General features: G+C 35.0%; 1 protein-coding gene across 1 annotated transcript; it reads right to left on the bottom strand.

Moving 5' to 3' along the window:
* Positions 1-12,160: 12,160 nt before the first annotated feature.
* On the bottom strand, positions 12,161-12,646 carry LOC115972915 (TMV resistance protein N-like). Its single transcript, XM_031093142.1, has one exon. The coding sequence runs from the start codon at positions 12,644-12,646 to the stop codon at positions 12,161-12,163; it is 486 nt and encodes a 161-aa protein (XP_030949002.1).
* Between the last annotated feature and the right edge of the window lie 7,878 nt (positions 12,647-20,524).

Genomic DNA, 20,524 nt, shown 5'->3' with positions numbered 1-20,524 from the left:
TGGTTACTTATGCCTTAATTTGTAAAATGATATTGCTAATTTTATTTAATATTTCTAACTTTTATAAATCATTATATTTGATTTAATTATTGGATTAATTAATTATGAAGTCAAATCATTCAAATTAATTTTTTTTATAATTTGATAATTATAACCGATAAGGAATTTTCTTATTTGGTAACAAATGATATTAAGTTAGTAGTAGCAAATTCAATAAATGAGATATTTGTTGCAAAAATTATTACCCACTAACAAATGAAAAAAATGTGTTATTGAGTAATTATTTTTGTACATATATCTCTCGTTATTGAATTTTGATACAAGTAACATGATATTATTTGATATAAAATATTTTTTCTTCTAGAATGAATGTCTCAATTAAAAATCTCAGGATATACCAACCAATTAAACTATAAAACTCTTGGGTCACATTATTCAACTTTAAAACAAAACATTAATCTAACCTAAAAAATTTGAACACCTCTTAATTTTTCATACATATATATATATATATATATATATCTGTGTGTGTGAAAAGAATTCTTCTAAAAAAAATATTGTAAATCCATAATGAATTTTGAACATCCATCATAACGTTCATTTTGTAAATACAACATAAATTATTATTAAACTTGGTATTATAAAAAATTATTGAAAATATATTGTTGTATAATACAAAGTAATTTAATTTAAATAAATTATCTTTTTTATTTAAAATGTAGCAACGAGTGCTTTATTCAAGCACTTGATACTGTTTCTTTGTTTCCAATTTTCTACCTTTTCAATTGCATGGTGCTTGTTGGATCATGCATAATGTATGTGTCTAAAACTTCTTCTTCTTCTTTTTTGAAAAAAATATATATGTACTTGTTTGGACCAAATTTTCATATGGCATTTATACACATATATTTGAGGCTTCCAAGGCTTCAAATAATTAACTTAATTGCTGCTATTTTAATGTTGTCTTAAAAGCCTCGATTTGATATAACAAATGGGCTTTCTCATTGGCACTTTCTCATTTCACACGATTTGGTGGAGGGTGAGGTTAGAGGGGAACTAGGGAAGGGAAGTTGGTGTGTATGTTATAGCTTGTTTGGATGGAGGGGGAGTAGAGGGGAGTAGAGTAGAAGAATGGAGAGTATGCCAAATTACCTTATTTGGATTTTTTTAAGGGAGGAGGAAGAGGGAGTTCGAGGGGTTTGGAGGGGTTCGAACTACTTCTAACCCCTCATTTTTAATTCTCCCAAATTGGAGAGATTTGGAGGGAAAGTAGAGTATATAAATACTTGATTAAATGAATTACCAAATTTACCCTTGTCATATTAATAAAATTACAAACTATAAAAAAGCTAATTATTCTCCTCCCCCTTACTTAACTTTAAAAACATCCAAATAAGGTGGAGGATAATCATTCATCTCTACTCTCCTCCCCACTACTTTCCTCTCCCTCCAAACTTCCAAACATAACATTAGTGATTTTGGAGGTAGGCTTGCAATAGATACTGTCACAAGGTTTTCAGAACCGGACCAGACCGGGAGGTTGGACCGTGAAAATCGGGAACCGGGATGAAAACCGATTTTTTAAGCATAAAGAACCAGATTTTTTGTTAATTCCGTAAACCCCTAAAACCGGGGTTGGACCACACGAACCGGTGAGAACCGTGCGGTCCAACCCCTTAGCAGTTTTTTTTTTTAAAAAAAAAAACAACTTAGCACAATTTTATTCTTCTTAATTAAATTATCCATCTCTTACAAGGAATAAAAAAAAATTATAATTAAAATCCTTCAAAGATATTCAACTTTACTTCAAAAATTAATCATAAATTTTAATGTTTTCATGGTTATTATTTTATTTTATTAACTTTCTTATTTAATTATTAAATATATGCTTGAAAATCATTAAATTTCCCTCACATATATAGATATATTGTCAATTTTGCTAGTTTTATAAATTTAATATCTATATTTAAGCTTTAATTAATTATTAAATTAATTATGACGTCATTACGGTTCGACCCCGGTTCGAACTCGGTTCGACCTCAAAAACCTTGAACCTCTCCCTTTTACGGTTCAATAAACGATCCGGGTCTGAAAACCTTAGATACTGATAGGATTGTAAATGAGTTGAGTCCAGCTAAGCTGAGTGGCGTATAACACTTCTCATGTTCCTTCTACAGAGGTACCAATTGGCAGTGTAGCAAAAAAAAGTCTCATTTGCCAATCCAATTCATCAAGTATTCCCTAACTTCAATTTACTGTAGTAATTTCACTATAAGAGTTTTCAAGCCAAAGCAATACCATAGAAGAAGACAGTAATATGTGTTGCATCAAAGCCATAGGCTCTCAGATTGAGTAATTTTATTTTGCTATTTTCTGCTTTTGATAATGCCTTTTTTTTATAAATTATTTATTATTTTTACTCCGATGTTGGTGCTTAAAAGCACCAAATTCATTAAATAAACTAAACAATTTCCCTGGAATGTGTAGTTATAGCTAAAAGTCTGCCGCTAATCAGTTCATTAAAAATCATTAAAATACTTAGAGTGTTTCAAGCACTAGACAAATGAAACTAAAAGAGAAGAAAACCTTCCCATAAAACAAAAGAAGGCACAAAATACATGGTTGTGTTTGGTTGAAAGGGGAGAGATGAGAAATGGTGGAATTACTCATCTACTGTAGTCCGTTTGAAAATAATTTATTTAGCTGAAACTGAAAATTTTTTGCTAAATGATGTGCGTTGATAATAGCTTAATTATACATATTTATATCATTATTAGAAAGCATTATCACACTTATTTTGAGTTAATTCATGCATTTTACATTTGATTTTGGAATTATGCTGAATAACCAATTTTGTACTTAATTGAATTTTATTGCGTGAATTTGTTTTTTATAGGAAAATGGAATTAAATAAGTTAATTTGTGCAAAGAAGAAAACTAGTGGACTTTACTTTTACAAGAGCAATGATGAAGTTAAAGAAGGCCAACCCAATTAAATTTAAGTCCAATTGGAGTAAGGAATCAAAGGAAATATGCACCGAATCCAAGTCCAATTCGGATTAAGATTCTATCCTGCATATCAGTTAGTATTTTTAACATAACTTTCGGCTCAAATGTTGGGCTGGAAAGTTAACTTAACAGGCTACAACTTTGTAGTTTACCAAAAGTCCGAATTCTGACATTAAATAGGCCAAAATCATTGGTTAAGTGAAATCTAAAAATCTGAGATTTTCTCCAAATGGAAATTCAACTTGTAATAGGATTCCTTGACCTATTTAAAGGCTTTTTAGGGCAAAATTAAGAGTAGGCTAGTGCTAGGGCTGAGATGCAAAACAAAAATTTGGAGCAAGAGGCAATGCCGCATGTGACTTCTCTATAGCTTTTCTCCATGATAGCATTGTGACTATTTTTTTCTCTATTTTATTTGTCTAGTTTAATGTTTAGTATTTTATTTTTATGTTTTATTTCAATTACCGTGAGTAGCTAAATTTATAATTAGGGTTGAGGATAAAACCTTGTTAAGGTTTATCAGTAATATTTAGGTGATTTGATTATTTTTACATTATTATTTTCTATTTACATAAAGTTATTCTTATAGTCTTTCCATATCACATTTGTTAGGACATATGTAATTCACTTGTTAGGAACATATGTCACTATTTTATTTAATTGGCTGATTCTTTGACAAAACGCACTTTACTTATAATTGGGTAGATCTAGGTGTTTTTAATACTTCAAGAAACTGTGTTTCAAGATCAAGTGTTGAAGTCATCGAGTCTGTCCAAGAAACAAGCTGAGAAGTGCAAGTTCATTAAAACTTGACAGCTAGCATGCGTCGAGGTTTAAGAAGCTGTCAGCCCGTGTGCTCGACATTTGCTCGACACCTCCTATCTGTCGAGGTTTAAGAAACAAACAGAAATTCTAATTTGTTTTCTTGGAATCCATGAATGTGTCTTTGGGACTTCTTTTCTCCTAACCCTAAACATATAAAATGATTGTTTTAAAAGCCGTCAAAAGTACACAAGTTGCACAAGCATTAAGCAAAGTCTATTCAAGCAAATTGTGACCGGAGACAAAGTTTTGCCCTAATTCATCATTCTTATGAAGAAGTTGCTGTGTATGTGCACCATAGAGTTTTGTGACTAAGCATCTTCTTGATCTTCATCGTTGGGATGAACTGAAGAACTTTGCAGCCAACAACCTTCTCCAGTTGGTGATTGAAGTCGCGTATTGGGATTCGTGCAATTGGTTAGTCACGTACTTGGGGGCTGTGCATCAAAAGGAGAAATTGTCACTACAGAACAAGTCCAATTGGGTATTGGGGTAAGGATTCAACTGTAGGTTGGTATAAGGTATTGGGATTCCTTTACTGGTAATCGCTTGTTGCGATAATAGTGGAATTTCGGGAGTGGTGACTTTAAAATCACCTGGTGGGGTTTTTACCGTGTCAGTTTTCCTCATACGTAAACAAATCACCGTGTCAATTTATTTTCCGCTGCATACTTTAGTTTATTGGTGATTTGTTTGTGCTACCACGCGTTTGCACGTTAATTTGATTAATTATAAAACTTGGCTAATTAATCAATTAATTTATCACAAGGGGTCAATACGTTGTTTTTTGGCCTATTAAGTGGTATCAGAGCAAGCACACTCTAATTAGGTTTTAATATTTGCTGTGTTGATCCATTGACCCCTGTTTGTCATGAATAGAGTACAGTCTTTAATCATACCTCCTTTATTTGATGAAACTAACTATGCATACTGGAAAGTATACATGAGAGCTTTTTTGCAGTCTTTAGATGAAAAAGTGTGGCAAGTTGTGGAGATAGGCTGGACTAAGCCTTCAGAAGCGCCAGCCAGTTGAGATGATGCCAAGATCAAGGCGGGCAAACTTCAACAGCAGAGCATTGAATGTCTTATTCAGTGTGGTCACCAATGAGGAGTTTAAAAAGATATCCTCAACTGAAATTGCCAAGGAGGCTTGGACCATCCTCCAAACAACCTATGAGGGAACAAAGGCTATCAAGGATTCAGAGCTACAAAGGCTCACTACAAGCTTCAAAGAGATTAAGATGGAGGAGGATGAGTCGTTCGATGAGTTCTATGCCAAGCTTAAAGACATAGTGAACTCAGCGTTCAATCTTGGGGAAACCATTCCTGAACCCAAGATTGTGAAAAAGGTGCTCAGATCTCTACCCGAGAGATTCCATGCTAAGATCACCGCAATTGAGGAATCAAAGGATATTGACAAGATTCCTTTGACAGAGCTGGTTGGTAATCTGCAGACCTACGAGCTAGGGTAATCAAGGATTGGCAAGTCGGGAAAGAGCAAGAGTATGGCACTGAAGGTCAAGAGTAGTGACACAAATAAGTCTTCCGATGATGAAGATTCTAAAATGAGGTCCTACATCACTAGGTAGTTCAAGAAGTTTATGAAGAATGCCAATGGAAAGGGCTTCGACAAGGACTGTAGGCAATCCATTTCTTTTTAGTTTAAGAGCCAAGACAAAGGGAAGAAGGATGCAAGGGATGGCGGTCAGTACACTGTTCCCACAGGACCTAAGTGCTTTGGGTGTCAAGGTTTCGGTCACAAGAAACAAGAGTGTCCTACATATCTTAAGAGCATTGGGAAGAGCAAGGCACTTGCTGCTACTTTGAGCAACACTGAGCCTGAGGATGATTCCGACAATGAGGATGACGGAATCTTAAATGCGTTCACTGCCACTGTCAATCCTACTGGTGGGATTGTTGAAGATGTGGATGAAGAAGAAGAATTGGTGGAGTCCAAATTTGAGAAGATGGATGATCAAGATGATATTCATACAGCCTATGAGAAATTATACAAGCTTTCTGAGAAACATGAGAAACTTTATAGGCTAACCACTAAGAAATTCAGTGATGTGGAACTTGATCGTGAAGAGCTTTCTACAAAGTTTGATGAAGCTAATTAGACTATTGGAGTACTGAGGTTCGAGAACAATTTCTTGGCTGAGAAGACCAAGAAGCTTGAAGCAGAGCTGTTTCAAGTCAAAGCTCAGTTGGAGAGGGCTTCAAGTGCAAAGCTTGACGAGATGCTCGACATTCAGAAATCTGCTTTAGATCGAATAAGATTAGGGTATGATTTCTCTTCTTCTAATATTACTTCTACTAGTACCACTGTTTTTGTTCCTCCTAATAATAATGTCGAAATTGAGAACATTGATGTTAAAACTGATTTAACTAGTGAGAATATAGACAAAGGTAAATCTATCTTAGGAACACCCCCTAAGCAAGATAAGAAGGAAGCTAAGAACCCTAAGGCTAAGAAGGTAACTCTCAAAAGCCTAAATAGAAGAAGCAGCATCTCTGTCATCATTATGGAGTTGCCAGTCATACTCGGACTTGAACTATTTTAATTCTTCCCCCTTACCGCCGGTTTAAGGATTTATCAAAGGAAAGGTTCTTTCAGGGTGTGGAAGGAAAAAGGCTCCAAGTGATTCTATCACTTTCTTCTCCCTCTTTGTGTTTTTGTTTTTTTTTAACTTGTGTGTTTTGTTTTTATTTTGAGTCAATCTAGTTTTTATGCTTTGTTTTGCTTAACATGTTTTTATTTGTTTTCAGTTTTGTTTATTTTGTTTTTCATATAAAAAAAATTGAAAAATCAGAAAAATATAAAAACAATGTGTGTTTTGTGTACATTGGTACTTGTGTACCTTGGATAGCCATTGAAACAAAGTTTTCTAAACTTTGTATCTTTTGTAACTTAGATGAGCATCTCTATGCACAACTAAACAAGTGAGCTTTGTGGCTCTTGTTTGTGATGAGTAAGATTAAGTTATCTCTTATACTTAACACTCGTATCACTCTTTTTTACGGGAAGGACTAGCAAATCCTAAGAGAAATGCATAAATAACCATCTCACCACTGTTGCCTGCCAATCATAAAATGACATCTGTATGCTTTGGCATAGCAAAAGTGCAATGTCAATGACATTTGTATGCTTCGGCATAGCAAAAGTGCATTGTCAAATGCTTAACATAATTAGGTATTTCTTTTCTATCTCTTATATGCCCATGCATGGTTTGCTTAAAAGAAAAATATGCAAAGAAAATAAAAGCAAAAAGAATCAAAATGCTTTAAACATGATTGCAAGCGTGTCTTCTAAGAGATGTAGGAGTTATATGATGTACCTCGAAGGTGACAGTCTCCATCAAACAGTTATGATCGTGTGTGAATTAAAGTAATTTTCTCATATCTCAAATCGTCATAACATGTATACCCTTATGCAATCTTGCGATGTTTTTCACACACAACACACAATATTCTTTGCTACTCTTGATACATATACAAGTACAATGTGATTTGGCCATTACAAGGTTTACATGTGTTAATATATGCTCACTAAACTATCTTGACTTACTTTTGAGATATAAAATTGGTTAGACCTGTTTAGTGTGTTTGTGTTTTTAGGATCCATGTGTTTAAAATTACTGTTGAGAGATAATTTTGAGAGGTTAATATGGTGTTTGGATCATTGATTGAGTTGCATGCTTGATTGCATTCATGTCTGTATTTTTCTCTTCTCGAAAAACTGTTTTTAAAAGCTAGCACGACACCTCCTCAACACTTGGCTATCTATCGAGCTTCCAAGCTTTTTCTTATCGCAATCTCGACACCTGGTGGATCGAGGGAGAAAATTCCTTTCCCGTCGATAGCTCCTTGAAACTTGGTGGATCAATTGAGCCTCATCTTTTGTGTCTGATGTTTTTGTACCTCAACACTCTCTCGACACCTATATCTATCAACGGCCAAATCCTTGACACCTGGCTCGACACCTTGCTCTACACCTTCATCTATCAAGATTTACTGAGGTTCTATATATACTCCCTCGTGCGATCCAAACCTCATTTCTCTCGATCTCTCTCTCGATACCTCTATCTTTTCACCTCCCAAACCTCTCTCACTCACTCCTAACCTCTTTCCAAGGGATTTTTGAGCTTTTTCAAGAGTTTTCTTCACTTGGTAAGCTTCTAATCTCTCATTCTTCATGCAGTTCATGTTTTGAAACCTAAGTTTTGGGGATTTTGAAAATTTTGGGGTTTTTCAAAATTGATGAGTGATTGTTGAAATTTTGGGATGAGTTTTTGCTTAAATGAGTTTAAAATCTCATGCATTGCATCACATTAGCATAATAACAGTATTATCATGCAATTTCGATGTGTGCAATTGACTGTGTGCTAATAGGATTGGATTGGGCTGAGCTCATGATGCAATTTCTTTTGCATGTCACATGTTCATGCATTTCCCATGCATACATACTCTATTTTTCAATATACTTGTTATATTTGAAATGTTTTGGGACTATTCTAATTGTCTCTCTGTCTCTCCCTCTCTTTCTATTTATGTTAGTAGTGTCTATGGCATCTAAGCTTAAATCTACTCCAGCCCGGAACCCTCTTTATTCCGGAGCTTCTTTATCTTCTGATTCTGCTCCTATCTCTCTTCGGTTCCGTGATGATGATGCCCACAAGGCATTCTTGGAGAACTTTTCTAGACGCAGCATTCATTTGGAATGCCAAGTCATTCTGGCGGACTTCGCCGACACCAACCTTCCCAATGTCATTCACAATCAGGGATGGGAGCCATTGTGTGACGTCCCGATCACCTGTCCTCTTGTGCTTATCCAGGAGTTTTACTCCAACATGCACAGGATTGATCGTTTAGTACCTCTTTTCTTCACTCGCGTTCGAGGTACGCGCATTCCTGTCACACCGCAGCTTGTTGCGAATGTGCTTCAAGTTCCTAGGGTAGAGTTCCCTGACTACCCTAGTTGTGAGCATCTGCGGACTGTGTCCAAGGATGAGCTCAAATCCGCTTTTTGTGAGTGTCCTTCAGAGTGGGGTGAGTACCAGTTCACTTACTGTTCGGCCTTTGCAAAAGGCCCATAGTTTTTTAACATGGTGATGACCTTTGTAGTCTATCCTCTCTCTCATTATAACTCCATTACAGAGTCTCATGCTCTGTTTTTGTTATCTTTCTTGAGCATCTTACTATTGATTTCCCTTCTCATTTTATTCTTTTCATTATAGATGTTCATCTAGATTCGACATCCTGTGATAAGCTCATCTTACCTTCGCTATCACGAGGATATTACGCCATTTTCCGTCTCTTTTCCTGTGTTCGACCACTTCACTCATATTTGTTCCATAGACGCCACTACCGTAAAACATAGCGAAGCGCAGTTTAGGTCGCGACAGGAATCAGCAGCTCCTCCCTCCCATCTGGCTCCATCTCGATCTGCTCGATCCACATCCGCTCCTTCCTCTTCCACGAGCGATATGTCACTAAGAGACATCATGGTGCAGTTACAGCGCATGGATGCTCGCCTAGATACACTCTCTACAAAGCTGTATCAAGTGAACGTTCGTGTCGGTCATATCGCACAGCGGCAAGCGACTATGGGTGGTTTTGCTTCTGAGGCTTCTCCTCCACCTCCTCCAGTGGCTTCTGATTTTGATTCTGAGGATGAGGATGATGATGATGGTGATGACAATGATGCTTCTGATGCTAATGATGGAGATACTAGCTCTACCGATGAGATGTCTACTTGACACTCTTGCTCTTTGTCACTCGTGACAAAAAGGGGAAGTAGTTTTGGTATATGAGAGTAGTCATACTTAGGAGGAGAGTTAGTATAGGACATTTTTGTTAGGGGGAGTGTTGATATCTTGAGGGATGTAGTGAGGATTTTATGTATCTTTTCTTTTCTTTCTTTTATAGATACATTGTTCTTGTACTTTAGGTTTTGTGACCATTATTGACATACATTGCACTTATTATTTTCTATATGTGGATGTATGTTTTTCTTTCACCTATCCTTACATGTGTTGTTTCTTTTCTTTCTTTATGTACATGCTTCTTATTACGTGTATGCAATCTATTATTTCTGTTTCACACAAAGATGCATTGATGAATTTTGTTTAAAGTGTTTCAGAAATACAGGTTGTCAAAGTCTACCTGCCATAAACTCTATTCTTGCAAAGTTTTTCAAGAGTTTGTGTTAGTATAGATTTTATTGTATTCAATGAGTATGAGTTGAGTGATTTATGACTTCTCTCAATTGTTCATTTGTTTGTTGTGATTTTATCACGGATTGCCAAAGAGGGAGATTGTTAGGACATATGTGATTCAATTGTTAAGAACATATGTCACTATTTTATGTAATTGACTAATCCTTTGATAAAAGGAACTTTACTTATAATTGGGTAGATCTATGTGTTTTTAATACTTCAAGAAACTGTGTTTCAAGATCAAGTGTTGAAGTCATCAAGTCTGTTCAAGAAACAAGCTTAGAAGTGCTAGTTCATTAAAACTCGATAGCTAACATGTGTCGAGGTTTAAGAAGCTGTCAGCCCGTGTGCTCGACAGCTGCTTGAGACTTCCTATCTGTCGAGGTTTAAGAAATAAACATAAATTCTGATATGTTTTTCTTGGAATCCGTGAATGTGTCTTTGAAACTTCTTTTCTCCTAACCCTAGACATATAAAAGGATTGTTTTAAAGACCGTTAAAGAGTACACAAGTTGCACAAACATTAAGCAAAGTCTGTTCAAGCAAATTGCGACTGGAGACAAAGTTTTGCCCTAGTTCATCATTCTTGTAAAGAAGTTGCTTGTATGTGCAACGTAGAGTTTTGTGACCAAGCATCTTCTTGATTTTCATCGTTGGGATGAATTAAAGAACTTTGCAGCCAACAACCTTCTCTAATTGGTGATTGAAGTCGCGTACTAGGATTCGCGCAGTTGATTAGTCATGTACTTGGGAGCCGTGTATCAAAAGGAGAAATTGTCACTACAGAACAAGTCCAATTGGATATTGGGGTAAGGGTTCAACTGTAGGTTGGTATAAGGTATTGGGATTCTTTTACTTGTAACCGCTTGTTGTGATAATAGTGGAATTTCGGGAGTGGTGACCTTAAAATCATCCGGTGGGGTTTTTGCCGTGTAGGTTTTCCTCATTCATAAACAAATCACCATGTCAATTTATTTTCCACTGCATACTTTAGTTTATTGGTGATTTGTTTATGCTACCACGCGTTTGCATGTTAATTTGATAATTATAAAACTTTGCTAATTAATCAATTAATTCATCACAAGGGGTCAATACAGTGTTTTTTGGCCTATCAACGTTAATAGAGATATAAATATGCATTAAGGTGAAGGATTAATTGATTAAGCCCTAAATTTTTTTTCCTACCCTATGTCACACCCTTTTTATCTATGTTTCTCTTCTTCCTTCTTTTCTCTTAACCCTAATATTTCCGAATTTAACAACTCAACTAGTGTAATCATACAAAGAAGTGAAAAGCAAAAGTCCAAGTGTGTTGCAAGACTTTATTACAGGTATTGAATAAAAGAAGACAAAGTTGATCCCTACATAATTAAAAACTTTTATTGAAAGAATTAGGATTTGTTAATATCTTCAAGTATTTCTATAAGACCCAAAAGCATGCATGTTTTTATTTTATTTTGCATATATAGTCAGATATGTAAGCCCACTCAACATAAAAAAGACTTTTTATTACACACCCAATTTCACATTTTACTAATATGTCAAGTAGTAATTGGTGCATACTAAAAATAAGACTTGGCTTGGATCTAGTGCTCTAAATTGTTGCAATGACGACATGTGATCAAAAGTGGGCATGGGCCATCATTTGATGGCGCACTGCTCATTGTGGACCCAATCTTTGCCCATAAAAATAAAAGAAGTATTACGTCCATAATATTTTTATAACACTTTTACAACAAATCATAATGATTAGTTATTATTAGTTATAATTTGAACTTACTACCAAAATTAATTTTTTGCTTACCAATAACAATAACAATACGTAACAACATGCCACTTTGTGAAAGTATCATGACCATAACATTTTTCTAATAAAAATAATGTCACCCGAGGACCCATGTGAAACTAATGTTACCCCCAACATAGTATGTTGACAACTTAGCAAAGGGTCTTTGGGATTGTTGTTTTGATTAGAAAAATTGTTGTTCCACACCCGGAAGTGCGCACAACCCAAAAACACAATTGTGAACAAATGTATAATTAACACTACTCTTTTGATTAACATTTGAATAATCAAAAGTGAAAGAAGAAGAAGATGAAGAGAAAAACTCTTACTTGTGATGTATAATCCATCCGGGGATATTGGAGACTTCTATTAAAGCAGCCCTCAATTTTTTGACAACCTCCAAATTCTCCTCAAAATATTCTACCTGTAACTCGAAAGCCTCCCCAAACTTCCCAGTCTGGTTTCGTACCTCAGAAGGATAAACATCTAATAAAACAGGAAGAATTGTTTGCCCAATCTCATTCTGGCATTCCACAATCTTTGCAAGTTTTTCCAAGCACCAATCAGAAAAAGCATATTTTTCGTAAAGAATGATGACTGAAAACCTTGAATTTTCAATTGCTGTAAAGATTTTTGACCAAAGCGCTGTTTCTTTATCAAGTACTATATCATCATCCCTGCAGATTTTGATTCCTTCCTCAGCCAAAGCATCGTATAGTTCAGAAGCAAAACTTTCGTCCTCGCGGTTGAAACTAAGGAAGACATCATATTCCCATTGGCGAGTAAGCGACGAAGAAGAAGCGCTTGCCATAGGAGTTACAAGCCAAAGTTGCTAAAAACCACCAAAACAGGTACGCATCAGAAATGATAACAGTCTTACTGTTGTTTTGTTTCAGTTTCAAGATAGATGGGTGTGGGTGTGAAGAAAACTAGAAAAGTGAGAACTTTTACAGATTTTGGGATATTGTATGGACACTGCTGTCTTTGGGAAAATGAGACCTAGTAAAGTTGCATACAATCGTTATCGTTAACTATTGTTCCATAATCTAAGTCAGCTATCTAGTAAATTTATTCGGTCAATGCTCATCATCTAGTTAATTTATTGAATTTTTTTTCTAAATAACAATAAATATTAAGAAATTTAGTTAGTTGTCACGTTTCAAAACAATGTTGAAAACTAGCATCTCGAGTGTCTAAAACTCGAGTTCTAAGATAAAACTCGAGTTTTTAAGTCTCGATTTGTAAGTGAATTACTTTAAAGTGGAAAAAATCAAGTTGAAAATCGAGTTTTAAAGACTCGATTACCATAAATTGAATAAAAACGCCGCTATAGGGCTATAAAACGTCACTATAGGGCTTAAAAACGCCACTATAGGACTCCCTAAACCTGTACTTACAAAAAAAATTTTGCAGGAAAACGCCGTTATAGGGCTTTAAAACGTCACTATAAGGCTTAAAAACGTCACTATAAGGCTTAAAAACGCCACTATAGGTGAAATTTTTTTGCATGAAACTCAAGTCTTAAATACTCGAGATCTATGTGGCATTTTCACACTCGCTAAGCGAGTCTTTTGGACTCGAGTTCTAAGATGGATCTCGAGTTTAGAAACTCGAGATGCTACTTTCCTTTATTGTTTCAAACGTTGCCTAACTAACTATATACAATTCTTTTGCACAGCTGTTTTGCACATTACCTCCAATTTATTCATTGCTAATTTTGTGCAATCCATTTTGAATGGTCCACGGATCAAATGTCAAAAAGATTAACTTTTGATATAAAACTTTTTCTTTTTTTTTTTGAGAAACTTGATATAAAACTATTGAACGAAGAATGTTAAAAAAGTTAGAGAGATAAAAGGAGTTGAAAATTATGAAAAAGTTGAAGTAATGTTAGAGGAATTGCACATTTGCACTCCCCAGCTAACCAACTTCCAATAATGATATTCAAAACTTTCAAATAAATAATAATAATAAAATAAGGTTAAGGATTAAATTTATACAATTAATAATTTAACAACTTAACCGAAGGGTCAAATTAGTTTCTAACCTTCTATAATAAGAGTTCGATTAATGGGTATTTTTAGAAATTTATTAATGGATTATTGTAGAAAAGTATTAATACCACTTTAATAGAAAATATAAAAAATTGTAAAAAAAATAATTACTTTTTTCTTTTCTTGTCATATATTTTTAGAAATAATTTCTAAATTAATTCACTTAGAGCCTTCTTTAACTTTTTCCTTGTAATAAAAACAAAAATCCCGAATAATTAATAGAGTGACCCAACAACAATGTTAGATTATGATTTTACTACCCATTATACTTACTGTTTTAGTATTATTTAACTAATCTATAACATGCACAATGCACAGAAAAGTTTTTCTTAAAACTAATAATGATAGATACACAATTTATCTATTATGAAGATGAGAAAAAAAAAATCCAAAACGACATTTACTTACAAAATTTGTGCATCAACAATGATATTAGAAATTAAGGGAAAGTACTATTTTGATCTTTATATTTTGAGATTAGTACTAAAAGTTTGAATTTGGTAAGGATGAGTGTAAAACCCATGTTTAACATCATTCAATAAAAGATTGTCAACCACCGCGCACCCTTGGTGCAGTGGTCACTCCATAAGTATAAATGCTTATGGGGTGTGGGGGGTAAGGGCCAGGGTTCGGGTTCAAGTCTCCAGGATGGAACTTCTCACACGTATACATTTAGATTAAATTAGAGTATAAATTCTATCTTGTATAAAATAATAATAATAAAAAAAAATTATCACATCAGTTTTTTACTTAAAATTCAATACATCTTACCTCACTTAATAACATCTCAATAAACTCCTAATTTCGTTGGATTTATATATACATATTAGAATTGAATTGAGTGTAATTATGTTTATTCTTAAATATGTTATAAAATGATGTGGCATGTTTGAATTGAAGACTGCAAAACTTGAGTTTACACCTTATCCTTATAAAATTTAATCTCTAATATTAGATGGATCCTACATTTTGGTAGTAATAATAATAATAATAATAAAAAGCCCTTTGTTTCGTGTTGACAAAGTCATGGCAGTTGTAGTACAAAATTTTAAATTAAAATTGAATTGTGCAATCAAAGCACGTGGGTGTGTGGCTCAGCAGCCAGATGTAGGTGTAAGAGGCAAAATTTTAAGCCAATTATAAAATGCCACATCAAAGTTTAGTGGCAAATTCTAAATTAATGTCATTAAATTAGATGATGACATGTGTCATCCAAATTGGCATCACATTGGCATATCAAAATTTGCCATGTGTTATTTGGCCCACAAGATAAAGATAAATTTCCTATTCAAAATTTATGGGTAACTATCTTTATTAAAATAAATAAATAAATAAAATAAAGACAAATTTTCTATTCAAAATTGGTAGATAATTATCTTTATTAAATAAATTAAATAGAGACAATTATTTATCTTTGTAGATTATTATCTTTATCAAAATATGATCTTTATTAAAGATAAATAAAGATAATTATCTCTAAGAAGAATTTGGACCAATCAAAAGTTTGCTACATACTTTCAAGCATATCAATTCATAGTGGAGCTTATCCTCTGAAATCACTATAAATAGAGGACATCTCCTCTCATTTTAAACACCAAGTTTTCAAAGGGGTCCAAGCTCTGGAGAAATTCTGTCTCAAGAATCTTTGAAGAGCTTGAAGCATCTTTAAAGAACTTGAAGAACATTCAAAGGGCTTGAAGAACTTGAAGAACAACAAATCTCTAACAAGCTCAAGGCTAGAGATTCGTTAAGAAGACCGTTCAATCCATCTTCCAATCAAAATCAAGAAGATCTCTTGTTCGAGTTCTTTGAAGTTCTATTGGAATTAAGCTGAAAAGCCTCCATAAACCTCAACAAACCCAAATCTTTGAAGCACAACAGATCAAGCCTCTAAAGCCCCGAAGAACTTCAGCCTAAGAGCCTTCACGTTCGAAGACTTGAAGAACAACAAATCTCTAATAAGCTCAAAGCTAGAGATTTGTTGTGAAGACTGTTCAATCCATCTTCCAACCAAAGTCAAGAAGATTCTTGTTTGAGTCAAATTCAATGAAAATAGAATCAGAGGGTATTCTTTTGTAAAAGAATCGAAATAGAGATTGTGCTCATTATACATCAATATAAATTTATATTTGCAAACCTATTTCTTTTCAATTGTTTGATTTTCTACAATTGAGAAAGTTTTGTGTTTACAAATTTTTGGCACGCCCAGTAAGACAATCTCTACCTCTCATCTCTTCTTCATCAACTGGTCACATCCTTTGAAGCCATATGGCTTCAAAGAAGACTCAAATCAACAACCCTTTTTTTGGAACAAGTGAAGTTGTTCCTACACTTGATTCAAACTCTGATATTCCTTATATGGACCCATGACAAGGGGAAGGATAAAAGCCCTTGCAGAAGTCTATGCTCAAACAACACCTATACCCCAATCCTCGTCTGTTTTCAACACTTCTGAAACTGAGAGGTCACAAACAGCCTCATCTACTCAGGGGGCAAGCAAAGATGTAGCTAGCCTCGTCAAAGAAATGTTGTCTCAACCAGCTTTGTCACCAGAACCAACACAAGAAGCTCCGATTGTTGACAAAGAGGATGAATCACTTGATGGCTCTGAAGTCTCTTTTTCAGACGATATTCCTGCTTCCAAGCTTAGGGATTCTCCTCACTCTGCTAGCTCATTTTCCATGCCAGTTATGATGACTAACACAACATCTTTGGAGGAACAAGTCTCGACTATAGCCTAGACCTTAGAAGAATTAATGAAGTCTATGAAAGAAAGGGAAGCAATGAAAGACGCACAAATAACTCTCGTAATGGATAAGATGGGGAATACATCTAGAGAGAATCGTGAAGATGAAAGCTCTAGGCCGAAACAAACCCATAATGATAGACCTGAAAATTCAACAAAGGATCTTAATTTCTCTACAGAGGGGTCTATCTCTCCTAACCAGCTCAAGGAGTTAATCAAGGAGGCTATCAAAGACCAAGTTGGGGGTGGAAGTCAAGCATCCATTGCCTACGCTAAACCATACACTCAAAGGATAGATCTCTTGAGGATGCCTCAAAACTATCAGCCACCGAAGTTCCAACAATTTGAGGGTAAAGGCAATCCAAGGCAACATGTAGCTCACTTTGTGGAAACTTGTAACAATGCTGGAACTTTTGGGGATCTCATGGTCAAGCAATTTGTTCGCTCTTTGAAGGGAAATGTGTTTGATTGGTATACTGATCTAGCGCTCGGCTTCATTGATAGTTGGAATCAAATGGAGAGAGAATTCCTAAACTGTTTCTATAGTACTCGGTGTACTATTAGCATGATAGAACTCACCAATTCAAAGTAGTGGAAAGAAGAGCCTGTCATTGATTACATTCAACGGTGGAGAAATCTTAGTCTCAACTGCAAGGATCAATTATCTGAAGCATTTGCAATTGAGATGTGCATTCAAGGAATGAATTGGGCTATAAGCTACATTCTTCAAGGAATAAAGCCTAAAACATTTGAAGAATTAGCAACACGTGCTCATGACATGGAGCTTAGTATTACTTCCAATGGTCACTAAGGCCCGCTTGTTCAAGAACCCTACAATGGGAGAGAAAGACAAGATACTCACAAAGGGGGCAAATTCCCTCCTAAACAAGAAAACAAGTAGTCTTTAATTGTAACTATTGCTCTTCTCAAAGCTCCAGTTAAACCCAAGATAAAAGAATAGACATATGCTCTCATACAAGAAAGAAGAAGAAGACCAACCTTACAGGAAATGCAAGAAAAGCAATATCCATTCCCTGATTCCGATATCTCCAACATGTTGGATCATCTACTTGAGTTGAAGTTGATTGAGCTACCAGAGATGAAATGGCCTAAAGAAGCTAACCAAATAAATAACCCTAAGTATTGCAAGTATCATTGTCTCATAGGCCACCCTATAGAGTGATGCTTTGTGTTGAAAGACAAAATTATCGAGCTAGCCCACCAAGGAAAGATCACATTTGATGATGAAGCTGTGACTTCTAATCTTGCCATGGTGGCCTCAACAACCACTTCTACTTTTCTCACCATTCAATTTGGTTCATTTGAGCCTATTGAGGTGAAAGTACCTTTCTCCACAGTGCCAATTCCCGAGAATTATATCTTTTCATCTTTTACATGTTATCAAGTAAGTGGTGAAGAAGAATCTTCAGATAGTGAGGAAGAGACAGAACGGGCTATCATGTATAGGGCATACTGGTCTTCAATCATTTTTACTAATGATGATCGTTTGTTGGGCTCCAAGATTCACAATCGCCTCTTGTTTGTAACTGGGTACATTCGAGAACAATGAGTCAATCGTATCCTTATTGATGGTGGATCTGCAGTCAATATCCTCCCACTCAAAATATTGAAAGAACTTGGAATCTCCTTGGATGAACTACTTCCTAGTAGGTTGATTATTCAAGGCTTTAATCAGGGTGGACAGAGAGCTATTGGGAAGATTAGATTTCATATGCTCATTGAGGAAATGGAATCAAGTGCACTCTTTCATGTCATTGATGCCAAGACCACTTACAAACTACTTAGTGGAAGACCATGGTTGCATGAGTATGGTGTTGTGCCATCTACGTATCACCAATGCTTTAAATATTTCCAAGATGGACAAGTTAAGAAGATAGTAGCTGATCAAAAGCCCTTTACTGTAGCTGAATCACATTTTGCTGATGCAAAATTTTACTTGGAAGATGATATGCTAGAAGAAGTACAAGTCATTATTTCACCATCTAGCAAGGATGTAAACCTCCACTACAAAACTTCAAGGATTGACTCTCCAATTGAGGAGAAGGAAGCCAAGCCAATTGAGGAGAAGGAAACCAAGCAAACAAAGACTTCCACAGAAGAGAAGAAGCATCAAGTTCCTAAAGCTATTAAGGCAGCTCTTGTGTTACACTATGTCCCAGTCACCAAAAGAAAAGAGGGCCAATCACCCTTTTCAAGAGATGGAGAGTTAGTATTGGAAGATTTGCAGGGATTAACTCTCCCAGTTGCTAAAATCACAAAATCAAGAATCACAAGCCAACCATTGAAAGGGTTCACAAGACCGTCCCAAGGGCTGATTGTTGAACATGGGACTTTGCCCACCAAACGAACCAAAGAGGGTTTTGACCCTAATGCATATAGACTCATGGTTAAGGCTAGTTATGACCATGAGAAGCCGAGTGGTTTGGGTAAGCTCATCTTTGAAGTGATGACTTGCATAATTGAGTGTAATTTATCACTTCTCAACTTTAAACTTTAGTCTAATTTTATTTATTTTGTTGATTTTAGACTTGATTTTTGTTATTTAAATTTTATTCCAGATTTGAAGAAAATAAAGATTTACTCAAATAAAAGAGATGTAAAGCAGCTAGAGAGAATATTTTTGGCCTTAGAAGTTGGCAAGAAAAAGAGAACGAGGCGCTTAAGAAAAAAAGAAGGGCTGAAAAGAAGAAAAGAAGGAGGCGCTGAACCACAAATAAAAAGAAGAGGGCTGAAAAACGTTTTGGGCTAAAAAAGTTCTTGGGCTGAAAAAGTGTTTTGGGCTGAAAAAATAGGGCAACACGTCAAAAAGAAAAGAAAAAAAAACGTAGGGCTACAAGAAGACAACAAAAAGAAGGCGCTAAATGAAGCAAAAAGGAGGAGCTTAACAAGAAAAGGAGTGCTGAACAGAAACAAAAAAAGTGGCGCTGAACAAAAACAAGAAAGAAGGTTGAAACAGAAGAAAAGAAAGAAAGAGGGTTGAAGCAGAAAGGAGGGCTGAAGCAGAAAAGACACCGAAAAAGATTCTTTTGTGTTCATTTTTTCCTTCAAATCTTCTTAGAAAAATTATGGTGAATTCGTTTATGTTGAATTTAATTTTTAGCATGAACTAAACTTTCTTTATTCTAGGAAAACGATGTAATCTAGTTTCGAACTATGCTTGCTTTTCTGTGTTAATTTGAACAAATTCTCTTCATGTTTGTCTGATTTATTCTAAGCTTATTGCTTCTAATTAACTGGCCATTAATTAGATGATTTTAATCTTGTGATTTACTGTTGAAAGAGGGAATTATAAGATAGATCTTGAATATTTCAGTATAGGTAAATATAGAGATCGAAAGACTTATATGAACCTATGTAGTATTAAAATCGTTGGTCTTAATGCTTTCTTGTTTTATTAAATTGCATACTCTTGTGTAAATTGATGAACAAGAATGTTTCTAATTGACTGTCGAAAGAGGCTTTTGGAAGAGTTTGGAGATTGCTAACAAACAGAGAGAATTAAATTCAATTAGCTAGATGAGTTGATTTTCAAGCAACATCTTTCTTTTCCTCTGCGTATCTTTTATTTAAATTGATTTTATTTTGAATTCCAATTACAAAAACTTTAGTGACTTCTCTAGATAAAATCAAGATTAGCATAATTTTGGTATTTGTCAAAAGTAAGTTACCAATCCCTGAGGACAATACTCTTCTCATCACTTTACTATAAAACTATGATACTGTGCACTTGCAGTTTTGCACTGTTCATGAAGCCTCTGGAAAAGAAGAACATAAGGGGTCAAAGGCTAAAGGTTTCAGTTTAACAAGTTCTAAGGGTGGAATTGGATACACCCTACCAACTCATGTTCATATTCCCATCCGAAAAGCT

Source organism: Quercus lobata, unplaced genomic scaffold (assembly GCF_001633185.2).
Source record: "Quercus lobata isolate SW786 unplaced genomic scaffold, ValleyOak3.0 Primary Assembly Scq3eQI_1902, whole genome shotgun sequence".
Lineage (NCBI taxonomy): Eukaryota > Viridiplantae > Streptophyta > Magnoliopsida > Fagales > Fagaceae > Quercus > Quercus lobata.
Note: the sequence above shows the minus strand (reverse complement) of the source record. Positions and strands in the feature narration are given on the sequence as shown.

Coding starts and splice junctions, on each gene's coding strand:
- LOC115972915 (XM_031093142.1), bottom strand. CDS start 12,646: ATGGCAAGCGCTTCTTCTTCGTCGCTTACTCGCCAATGGGAATATGAT.